Source organism: Rhodnius prolixus, unplaced genomic scaffold (genome assembly GCF_049639745.1).
Source record: "Rhodnius prolixus isolate KJV_2025 unplaced genomic scaffold, Rpr scaffold_1, whole genome shotgun sequence".
NCBI lineage: Eukaryota > Metazoa > Arthropoda > Insecta > Hemiptera > Reduviidae > Rhodnius > Rhodnius prolixus.
This window is the reverse complement of record NW_027411581.1, coordinates 55,256,877-55,269,119: the sequence shown is the minus strand read 5'-3', so window position 1 is coordinate 55,269,119 and position 12,243 is coordinate 55,256,877. Positions and strand designations below refer to the sequence as shown.

Sequence of the window (12,243 nt, the reverse complement as noted above, 5' to 3'; positions counted from 1 at the left end):
GAATTCATGTCCACTTTTTCTGCGTACAGTTTTCCAAGTTTCAAGAAAACAGAATAACATAAACAACGATACGAGAGTTACTTAAAGTTCAACTAGATGTTTATTAATTGGTAATACTCTTATGTACCTCATGCATGCCTTGAGATGTGACTGTAATTGTAAACTAACTAAAGCGTGGATGGACATAATTTATTTTGCCAATATTTCAGATTACAATCCAATTGCACTAAGATGATGACATCGGTGTATTTAGGTCGTTTAACAGAGGAGGGACAATTCTTCTAAGATGATGGGGATGCCGGGGAATGATAGGCTGGCTATAATCCGTTATATTACAACCATTAAGTCTTAAATCCTTAATGTAATATTGGAACAACCCTTATACATCTGTCCTACCGGACAGTTTTAATGAAGTCAAAATTCATAACAATTTGACAACAGTTTGATGGATTACTAGGCGTCGAAACTTAATTATTATTAGTCGGCAGCAATAGTTTTGACATTAAGTTGATATAGTAAGGTCGGCTACAGAGTAAGCCAATAATAGCTCAGTCTTTGGAATGACTCTTCAGCTAAATACAAACTCATTTGTTTTTGTGGTATATTTGCTACAGCTTATTTGTAAATTCTAGAATATTTTTTATTCATCATAATAAATAATGAAAGTATCCTTTATTATTGAGAATAGCTGTTAAATAAATATTCATTCATTGAATAACTATATCGACATAGCCTTCTCTTGAATTACATTCAAGCATATAGTGGAAATCCGTAATCCTGATTAGCATAATTATTATAATTGTAATTAATTAAAATACATTGGAAGCACATAACATGGGTATAATTATTATTTATGAACAGTACCAACGCAAACATTTTATAAAAAATACAGTAATTCCTTAAGAACGATTATCATTTTTTATCCCTTTTTACCATTTTTTTATGTAAATATCTTGTTTTTTTTTGCACTAAATGACATTTAAAGTTATTTCAAAAGTTATAGAGCATAAAATTCTCTACAATTTCGGTTCTACACAATTTTTCCATACAATCTACCAAATACTTACAATGTATTTTATTTACATATGTACAATAGAGCGGCTAGTCTCGCAATTACGGTTGGGGAAAAAAGTGAAATATAAAATCATAATTAATTTTGATAGAATTTCCTTAATTTCGGCTACTAATTACGTAATTTATTCTCAAAAAGACTAACAATTGTAATTAACTAAACAAACATATGGAATTGAGATACATATTCTTATTCCACAAAGGAGAAAAGATTCGATAAAAATTAATGCTGGCCAAAATTCAACTAGGTGTACATCATATATTTCTTCCGAGTCAGAAAGCAATACAAGGGCTTATTATTTTACCAAAAAAAAAAAAAAAAATGGGAATTGGTGACTCAACTCTGTAAGAAAAGCAAATGAATTGCGTTTGGGGAATGTACCATTCCATCACCTAGTTGCGCCATGGGTTATATCTTCACCTTAGATCTGTAAATAGAGTATCTGCTTATTTGATAGATACTTTGCGGAAGATGAGAGAGTGAACAGGCCCCTTTTTTAACAATTAGTTGGAATGTGATGTAAATGCGCAAATAAACATTGACACTAAGAAAATAGATACTAGGATTTTACCTCAAAGAGGGAAATCACTTATTTATTATCAAATTTTTACTCAGAACGACTTTGTATCAATTTTAAATAAACTAAACAATATAGCCGTAAAATTTATCAATTAGCAGCGTCAACACAAGATTCTTAGGGGAATAGTATTACTGGGAAATTAGTTTTTATGGAAATAATATTTTAAGTTACTGTGCATTTGTAATACAATATTGCAAAAAAAATTACAGTTATAAAGGAGGGTTTGCCCTATAATTTAAAGAAAATTTGGGAATTTTATCTTTTATAGAAAAAGAGAAAAACATTGTCAAAGTTGGGTGTTTTTCAACATTACGCTTTTTCGTGCACTTTTTGACGATCAACCCTTATACAACTGTCCTACCGGACAGTTTTAATGTTTTTGAAAATTTAGGTAAATGTTAACGCAGCTAACACATCTTTTGTTTGCTTGTTATAAAATTTAAATTCTAAATTATTTTAGTCGCTGGAAAATGGAATAGATTTCTAACAACTTTTATTTTAGAAACCTACTTTCGTTTCTCTTTATTTGATATGAAAAAAATAACTTATCACTAGTTATTTATTTGACATTATATTTCTTACTTTATCTAGAGGCTTTCCGGGTTCATATTTTTTATATATAATTGCTTTTATAATTAACTTATTAATGCCATTATACAAAATAAATAGATAATTACTATCAATACTTTCTACAGCAGTGGGAATGCTATAACGCCCTTCTCTCGGACATCGACATCTGATCGGTAATTGAACATTACACCTGCCTCTAATAATAGGCTATCATTTACTTCCTTTATTATTAATTTACACCACATCAATGATTTGTTTCATAATAATAATTAAATTGATTTTATTTGTGCAGATTTCACAAAGTTGTGAACTAATTGTGAACACAACTTGTGGCAGTTTAATTGGAAGAGAATTTAAATCCAGAAATGGTCGTACTGTGGCAGCATTCAATGGCATTCCATTTGCCAAACCGCCTCTTAATGAACTTAGATTTCAGGTGACAATGTAAAATAATGTGAATGATTTCTCTTTTCGCACTTTTGTAATTTTAATAACAAATACCTGTTACAGGATCCTCAGCCACCAGAACCATGGATTGGTGTGAGGGAAGCCTACAACTTTGGTAGTGTCTGTGTGCAGATACCTTTTGATTTGCCTCAGATAAACACCACCAAGTTGGGCAACGAAGACTGTCTATATTTGTCTGTTTACAGTCCAAATGTAAGCACTAATACCCAATATTATTAGTCTTTTTAATCGTACCTTCTTTTGTGCTTATCGTTGTTGAAGATGGTATTCCCTCTCACACTCTTTCTCAATCTCAGTCCATAATCAGTGACACCCTCTTCTTTTTTTACAAACTCCAACTTTACAACTTGAGCGTTGAGGATGATTGCTGGATGGTTATCTCCATAACTTGTAGCTAGCTACCCGCTCAACATGGGACATAATTTTCATACCAGGAACTAAATCTTAATTCCCAACATTTCTTAGTAGTTAGATTTTTTTAACAATAAAAAAATTATATGAAATTATTTCCTTATTCGCGGGAAGCGCAGAAATATGAAATACTATCAAAGTTTTATTTATTTAACACCTCTACGAAGAAAAAAAAATGCTAATATTGTCTGTAAAAATAGAGATACACCACCTACTTCTTAGCATTAGTTATTACATAAAAAATTATCTATTTTATTTCTCATTTAAAAAACATATTTTTTCTGTATCCAGCTGAAACCAGCAAATCCATTGCCTGTTCTGGTATATATTCATGGTGGTACATTTTATTTTGGATCTGGTGAAATTGATAAATCACCTGAATATTTCTTGGATTATGACTTGGTAGTGGTGATGCCAAACTACAGGTTTAGTGTGCTTGGTAAGTGAATGTAATTTAGCATTACAAACTCCACCTTGGTTTTACTTTAATTATCTTCTGTTTCTTATCTCATCATTCATATTGAACTATTACTTTTATTTTGCTTATCATCTTAGGTCAGATACTAAGTATTGACTAAAAGTCTACGCCACCAAGTCGCCAAGGGCCTAACCCGTTATTTACAGATAGGATTTTCCCTTTAGTCCAACCTATCACTCAGATTAGGAATCTGATGAAAATATCCTTGGTAAGTTTAGAAGTTTGGTGAGATCAGTTTACGAACGTAATAGCTATTGGCGCTATACAGAGTGACGTAGAAGCACGCTGAATGATTTCTTCTCTTGATGGCTTATCGGGTGATTTAACAGGTTCTCCACTGCTACTGAATTTATAGTTTTGGGTACGCTAATAGATAAATGCCTAATAGTAAATATTTTTTTTTTTTTTTTTTTAATTTGTTTATTTATCTGACCTACCAACTGAATCAAACACACTGCTCTGCACTTACGCTAACGATACTGCTATTCTCTCTTCTAACTCAGACGCCATTACCGCTTCCTCTCATCTACAGACACATCTACACAAACTAGAACCCTGGGCCAAAAAGTGGAGAGTCAAATTCAATCCTCAAAAGTGCGAACAGATAACTTTTACTCTGCGTCGTAATTCTTGTCCCTCTGTAAGTTTCAACTCCATTCCTCTTCCTTCTGCTAATTTAGTTCGCTACCTTGGGATGTACATCGACAAAAGACTAACGTGGAATCCGCACACTAAACTGAAAAGACTTGAACTCAACCGACGAAACAAATTACTACTGCGACTAATTGGCAGACAATCCAAACTACCACTGGAACATAAACGACTAATATACAACAGCGTACTCAAACCGATCTGGACTTATGGACTCGAACTGTGGGGTTCAGCCAAACTTTCTAATTCACAAAAAATACAGTCCTTCCAATCAAAAATTCTCCGTCAGATTACGAATTCTCCATTTTATGTCTCTAACTCCACCCTCCATAACGATCTCGAAATCTCATACGTAACTGACGAATCCAAATCTAAATATAGAAAATTCTTTGACTCTCTTCCATTCTGTACCAATCCTCTTATTCAAAATCTTGCCTCCACAACGATTCCAGATCGTCCTCCACGACGATTGAAACGCTGTTGGCCTCGTGACCAGCTCCAGTAATGTAAGGAACTCCAGCGAGAGTGTTGCCGGTGGGCAGCTTCTCTCCTCAAGCTGATCCAGCCATAAAGTCTACTTTCATCATATTCACTGATTGCATTTTATTCTATTGTAGATTGTGAATAACAAATAAATTACAAAAAAAAAAAAAAATTGTTTATTTATTTTGCAACTATAATAGATATAACAAGCAAAAGGGATGAGAGTAAGGAAATGGCGCAAATACACGTGCACGCACGTATATGCACTTACATACACGCGCGCGCATATGCATGTGCGCCAAGAGGCGTGAGTGGAGTGAACGACGACCATCCAGTGATGGAAGCCGTTAGTTCGCCTGATTGGCAAGCTTACACAGCAACCATCCTAGGAGGTCGGCGTTGTGTTGAGATGGTCGCGTGGCCACCGCCGCTTTAGTCTGCGATGAGGATTAGAAGGAAGTGTTGTGGTAGACATGTTGTGGATAAGAGGGTTGTAATGACTGTGTAGATTTGAGTGGAGTTTTGTGTAGCGAGATTGTGCTATTTCAGAAACGAGAGGAATATTGAGATCAGTGTGTATTGTATGATTGGAGACGTAGAAAGGAGCGTTAACTATTGTTCTCAGGATTTTTGATTGTAAGGTCTGAAGTCGGTTGATGTTCGATTTTTTGGCATAGTAAATATTAAGTACCAAATTATAAATAGTAATATTTTATTTAAACGTTTAATAATTGTTAAACCAAAAACGATATTTGATGATTTGCTTATTTCTTTTAATTACAATGTTTGAATTAAACTTTAAATTTTATAATACTATATAGTAACAATTCTAAATCTTTATTAATGTCCGATTTATGGAGATTTCTTTTACTATTTCTTTTTAATTTTCTAATTTTTGCATATCTCTAAATTTAAAATTGTATTTTTTTACCTAAGTGAATTATGCTTATTTGATTTAATAACTTTATCTTCAGTTTTTTAACAGCATGTTAAGCAATAATCTGTGCTGCAGGATTCCTGACCTTGGAAGACGATGTAATGCCCGGCAACTTGGGGCTGAAAGATCAAGTTATGGCATTGAAATGGGTACAGAACGATATTGCCAATTTTGGTGGAGATCCGAACCAAATAACTCTGATTGGTGATACCGCAGGAGCTGCATCTGTTAATTTTCATATGTATTCACCGATGAGTAGAGGTATACATTTTGGAATTGGTTTTGTTTTGCAATCGGGAAGGTTGTAGCCGACGTGAAAGTTTTGATAGAAGGAGATCGCAGAGTGGAAAGTGTTAGTCAAATTTATGTAGCTGAATAATTCTTCTATCCTTATTCTACAGGCAAAAATAGACCTTGCCCTACTCCAGCAAGAACGGCCGTCTTCCGTTTCACCACAATTGTCTAACTCTGCAGCCGCCGGAATTCGGGTCGCCCGATTGCGACTCCTAAGGGGCAACTTTACGCTTCTATTCTAAAATAAGCCCAGCCATTTTCATGGACGACCTAGAGTTGATGTCAGTCGTTGGCCCAAATTTTTAAAGACCATTTTAATGGATCTTTCTTATCATTCATCGTTTCCTAAATTTTCATCAACAATTTCCTTCACAAAAATGTTGCCTTTTTCCCTGAATTTCGCTGCCAAAACTTTCTACACAACGATGTACCTCTTAAAATGGTTTTTATATAATAACTTTAGCGCTTCTGGAAAAATTCTTATCACGAAGAGAAGATCCGGTTTCGCAATACTTCTTTTTTCAGACTCACTACTCATTTGTTAACATAGATCACTTATTCTGTTTATTTTCATCTTTTTTTTGTTAGTTTCCCAATCAGCTAATTTCTCAGCTTTCTTCGTCTTTTCGTGTTACACATTACAGATCAATAGCTATTTAGTCTAGATCTTGTGAAACTAATGAAGGAACTGTTTTTTAAGGATCTATCCAACTACTTAAAATTCACATACGTCATTGTGTAAAATGTTCGCCAAAATAAGGGTAAAATTGCCCGGCTTAATGCCTCACTTCTCCCTCACAATGCACGCAGCCATTTCCAAAGGAAGCTGTTATTAAATACGAGTACTCTGAATTATTGATTATGAAATTGTTATCTATATTTTTAGGCTTATTTCACAAAGCTATCAGCCAATCGGGAACAGCACTAAATCCTTGGGCAAAAACACCTCCAGGAGTAGCTCGCAGTAGAGCAATAAAGATGGCACAGTTGTTCGACTGCCCTTCAGATTCCTCCGAAGCGATATTGGATTGTTTACAGACCAAAAATGCTTACTCACTGACTGAAGCTTACCTTGAATTTAGGGTAAAAAATTGTTTTTCTTTTATTATATCTACTTAAATACATTTGCCTTAAATTTGCTTTGCCATCTAAATTAATTTTACAGGTATTCCTAGCGGATCCTCTTGTAATATTTACACCAATATGTGATAGAAATGCAGCGAATCCATTTCTACCGTTTAATCCACACAATGCCGAGCCAGCACCAGTTCCTTGGATTGTGGGTGTCACCAGTTTAGTAGATTTGATCAGAACTGCAGGTAATTATCAACATGCAGAAAACATCTTTTAGAGGGAATCGACTTTTTTAAAAAAAATAAAGCAATAACTGGCTTAGTTATATAAGCTAGCTATATAGGGTGAAGCAGTAAGTATTGTCCATAGGCCTAATATGTGTAGTACATCTAAAGTGGAATTAAATGGCGTCATCTAATAGGCTTTTAAGCGGTATATCATTTTCCAGGATTCCTTTTATCTTCGTATGAGAAATTACGTTTGTTTTACAAGAAAACGTGTTCGCGAGCACTCAAGAAAGTTAGTTTTATTCATTGAAAACTCTTTTGGATGGAGCTGTAGTCAATTTTAAAGTAGCATGCCTTAAAATAAGGAAGCCAAAGGTTACAAATTGCATTTTAAACATTTACTTCTGATCTCACTGAAATATTTGAGAAAATGTTAGGAAATATTTTAAATAACTTCCCTAAACTGCATGGTTTTTCAAAATTTTCTATGGTACCCTATTTGAAACTAAGCAAATTAATCTTCGATTATAAAAATAGCACTTGTTTAAAATATTTCCTAACATTTTCTCAAATATTTCAGTGAGATCAGAAGTAAATGTTTAAAATGCAATTTGTAACCTTTGGCTTCCTTATTTTAAGGCAATCTACTTTAAAAATTGACTACAGCTCCATCCAAAAGAGTTTAATGAATTAAACAACAGAATACAATATCACTGCTGTATGCTCGAGAACACGTTTTCTTGTAAAACAAACGTAATTTCTCATTCGAAGATAAAAGGAATCCTGAAAATGATAAACCGTTTGAAAGCCCATTAGGCAAGGAAACGTTTATAAAAAGTGCTAGCACAGAGCTCTGATAATGATCACATAAGGGCCTAATGAGTTTTTAAAAACTTTTATTTTTTCAGTGTTCGGAGAACGATTGAGGCTGTTTGGAGAATAACTTATACTTCGAAATGGTGTCAATTTTTAGAAAATTTATCTGTCTTTCTAACCGCGGCATCAGAATCGAATTCGTACTAAACTTAGAATTATTAGTTTCCAGTTAAGAAATATCAGTTCTGACAAGACTATTCATGTGGTTATGAATATTTATGGATTCAGAAAAACTTATATCCCAAATTGCAAATAATTATTGATCAATAAAATCAGAGATGTTACTGTCATTTCTGTCGAGATTAGACTGAAGTTGTACTTTGTCAACAAGTGTCACATTAAAGAGCACGTAACACAGGACGCGATATCTTTGTTTCAATAGTCCAGTTTGGCCGCCTTCTTCTTGAGAAGTAGTAGTGCGTTTTCTTGTTCTTTGTTTTAATTTTTATACATATATTGAGTATGAGCTCGGACGAAGAACAACTCCTTCTGCTATTAGCTTTGCAAAGCAAAAAGAAGAAAAGACGAAGTTGGGTGCATGAAATCAATAAGAAGAGAGAACAATTAGGGGAATACCACCGCTTATGTACTGAACTGGAGGCACATCAAGATAGGTTTTTAAGTATTTTCGTATGTCGCGAGAATGTTACGAAGAATTGCATGATTTGATAAAATGCGACGACCATATGTTTCCAGTATGTTTCAATGAAAGAAAAAAAATGAGTAAAAAAGTTTCTTAACATCGGAATCTTTATTTCGTACTTACTAGGTGGCAAGGTCACGTTGAAATGTGTAATTTTGTAACTACTACCAGATCGCTTGCCTTCGCGAAAAAGACTATCCCGCGGCGGTAGACCGCGTTCCGTTTGACAGAGATGATGCAACATTATGTAATACAACTAGACCGCCTCGGTCGGAGATCGTTGCCCCCTGTAAGGGTAGTGAAACCCCACCACTCATCCACTCTAGCGTAGGGGTAGTGAAACCCCACCACTCACCCACTCTAGCCAGAGAGAGAGAGACAGCCCCCTCGGCACACAGAGAAGGGAGGCTCGGTGAATGTATATAAGAACGAGAGGAAAGTCAAGAGGAGATTCTGAGATTCGGGGATTCTGATATTCTGTTCAAAGTCTTACACTTGAGTTGTACACATCGTTTTAGCCACGTCAGTCAGTCTGTTCTGTTCTTGTAGTGTAAAGTATACAGTCCTTGGCAGTCAGTCATATAAATATACAAAGTCTTATACCGATACTAAAAGTGTTATTTATCCATCAACATCTACAACCAACATCTCCTCAAACACCATTACACCCCCCATGACAGACCGCTTTCTGTGTGCCCAAGCCTTTACTCTCCAGAATCTTATTGATTACAATTGGAAATTGTATTTTATCCTTCTTTTCTATTATATTTTAGAACTAGTCTTATTGGAAATTATGTTTTTTATTTTAGAACTACAATTCTCAAATAACTGATAGAACGAACATTTATTGAACAAAAATTTATGAATTGCTATCATTATCGGTATTATTATTGCGCTATTATAAATATTATACTGAATTTGTGTCCAGAATTTGTACGTGAACCAGAAACTCTAATAGAATATAATCAACAATTCGATCAAATAGCGCCAATATCATTGTATTACGATAACACTGCAACGAATCCAGAAAAAGTAACTAAGGAAATCAGAGAATTCTACTTCGATGGCCAGCCAATTACGATGGAATTGTTCAGAAATTTGACTGAAGTAGGTATATTTTTCTATTTTTCTTTGTTTTATTTGCGATTCAATGTAATAAAAAATAAACCATTAAAAATGCTGCAGTAATAAGTAATAAATATTTTAATCTGCAGATGAATTCTGATAGATTATTTATTTGGCCAGCTGTTGAAGCCTTGCGATTGCATAAAGGTCCTCACTATTTCTATTACTTTGATTATGTCGGCGAATATAGTTTCCAAGAAATATTGTCTGGCAAAAGAGTTCTAGTAGGTGAGAATTAACGATTATCTACGACACACTTTCTATCTTGGTTATGGTTTATTTCTATTTTTTAGCACATCACAGTTTTAAAGATTGATCGTACATAAGTTAGCTTCTGCTAATTGAGTAAAAAACTCCTCTGTCTCCTAACGTATTTCCATGTTGGGATTGTCTTTGTATTGTTCTTACTGTTGGGCTGATGTACCCCTAGGGACTCCGAATCCAAAAGAAGAAGTTTATGGATAAATTTGGTGCATTTTTTGATCTTATAAATAAGTTTTGCTTACGAATTTACAACTTACTCTCACAATATTAAACACATCTCAGGGCAGTTTGATGAACATATGTGATTTTGTTTAAAAAATTTGTTTGATTAATTTATATTTCGATCAATAAATAATGAGTTAAAATAAAAAATATACATTAATGTTTCTTATTTGAAGATTAATTGAACAAATTATGTAACATAATTTTAAGATTCTTTTTTTTTTTCTTGTTGGTACAGGTAGCGCTAATTTTGATGATACAATCTATATTTGGAAAATCGAAAATCCTTTCGAAGTTGGTGAACTAACGACAAGTCAAGATTTAAATATATCACATTTACTTCTTAATTTAATTTATAACTTCATAAGTTCAGGGTAAATTATTTTTGTTCTTGCCTGTATATTTTAGAGTTTGTATATTAATTTCTAAATTCATTTGCTTCCGCAGAGAGCCGACTCCGCCAGGATTCGATTTCGACTGGCCTCGATGGGACTATAAACAGCAAAACTTCATCAGTTTTGAAAATAGCGGAGAAGTAACAGTTAATAGTACATTTTTACCTAGTAGGATACAATTTTGGTCTCAACTTCATTTTAATAAAGAAATAATAGAATGTTGTTGAGTTTATTACATACAAAACTTGTAAAATATACATTTTTTTACCTGAATTATTTTTTTCCGTTTTAATCTCTTTCAATTATTTAAAATTCTATTATAATCACGTAAATATTGAATTTGCACTGCTTAATTAATTGGTGGTGATTGCTACGATGTTTCTTGAATTTTGGAAAGCATTCCATACGTGAGTTATACACTGTGTACTGTTAGAAGTATCATTCTGATTTAAAATCCTTGTAGCAGGTCTAGATTAATAATTGCCCTCTGAAGCCGGATGCTGTCAAAAGTGATTGTGGTTTCTCCTTCTCCTTATTCTAGTGGGTTGTTGGTTTCCAATACAGAATCGCATGACTCTTTGTTTCAGTTTTCACATTCCATCTGAGTTCACTAATCTCCAAATGTCCAATCTACATCTTTTTTGGGTCAATTCCATACTTACAATGAACTACAATGATATATTATTATTATACAATGAATATATCATCATATGTTGCCCATGTATCTAAGACACCTTCTTCCCATAACTCTATAATATTTGTTAGTACTGTTTTATTTTATATACCTGCAAGAACATCCAACCTTTGCAAACCGCTTATTCATAAAAAGAGGTTACTCATTATTTAAATGAGTTACTTGACATTTTAGTAATTTTTTTTTTTCTTTCTCTTACATACGAGTACTCTTCTAAAGTATAGGAACGGTGTAGATTTTAGATTTTTAGTTTTTACCAAAATATTCTTTGTGTTCTCTAAGTTTAAATTTTTTATTTATTTATATGCAATTACAAAAATGTTATAATTATTAAGAAACCTTAGTTAGTAACTAATTAACGTCTAATGTAAATGTTTGTTTCTTCAAAATATTAAATTTTCGAAAGTTCTTCACCGATTTCTTTGAAATTTGGACCCAACGTTGCGTTCGAATATTTTTTTTAAATTATTTAATTGGTAACTCTATTTAATTTACAACTGCTTATTGATAACAAGCAAATCAGAACTAAATATTTCAATTTCAATTTTTCCAATAGCATTGATAAATTGAATGTTCATAGATTTCCATTTGCAACAAATAGCCAGGAATATTCCGGCTACAACTTTAACTACGTTCTTCACGTTATGTCAAAATGACGCGTTTACGAAAACACAATCTGGCACATTTAAAGAAACTACGATAGGCAGACTGTACATCTTTTATTCCAATCAAGGTAAATGTTTTTTTCTTAAATAAACCAGCTCCAACATCTTCCAAAA

At 33.4% G+C, this 12,243-nt stretch overlaps 1 protein-coding gene across 1 annotated transcript; it reads left to right on the top strand.

The window, feature by feature from the left end:
- Positions 1–2,461: 2,461 nt before the first annotated feature.
- LOC141462373 (venom carboxylesterase-6-like) lies at positions 2,462–11,088 on the top strand. The gene is made up of 10 exons (XM_074144178.1): positions 2,462–2,658; positions 2,733–2,882; positions 3,393–3,540; positions 5,726–5,911; positions 6,831–7,027; positions 7,110–7,263; positions 9,693–9,871; positions 9,979–10,117; positions 10,614–10,749; positions 10,823–11,088. The coding sequence occupies exons 1-10, from the start codon at positions 2,470–2,472 to the stop codon at positions 10,995–10,997; spliced, it is 1,653 nt and encodes a 550-aa protein (XP_074000279.1). The 5' UTR covers positions 2,462–2,469; the 3' UTR covers positions 10,998–11,088.
- The last annotated feature ends 1,155 nt before the right edge of the window (positions 11,089–12,243 follow it).

What these genes read in the sequence shown, in the direction of transcription:
- LOC141462373 (XM_074144178.1), top strand. Translation starts at nt 2,470, where the DNA reads ATGATTTGTTTCATAATAATAATTAAATTGATTTTATTTGTGCAGATT. An exon ending in TTAATGAACTTAGATTTCAG is followed by an intron (nt 2,659 to 2,732) that starts GTGACAATGTAA and finishes TACCTGTTACAG; the next exon opens with GATCCTCAGCCACCAGAACC. An exon ending in TGTTCAGAAATTTGACTGAA is followed by an intron (nt 9,872 to 9,978) that starts GTAGGTATATTT and finishes TTTAATCTGCAG; the next exon opens with ATGAATTCTGATAGATTATT.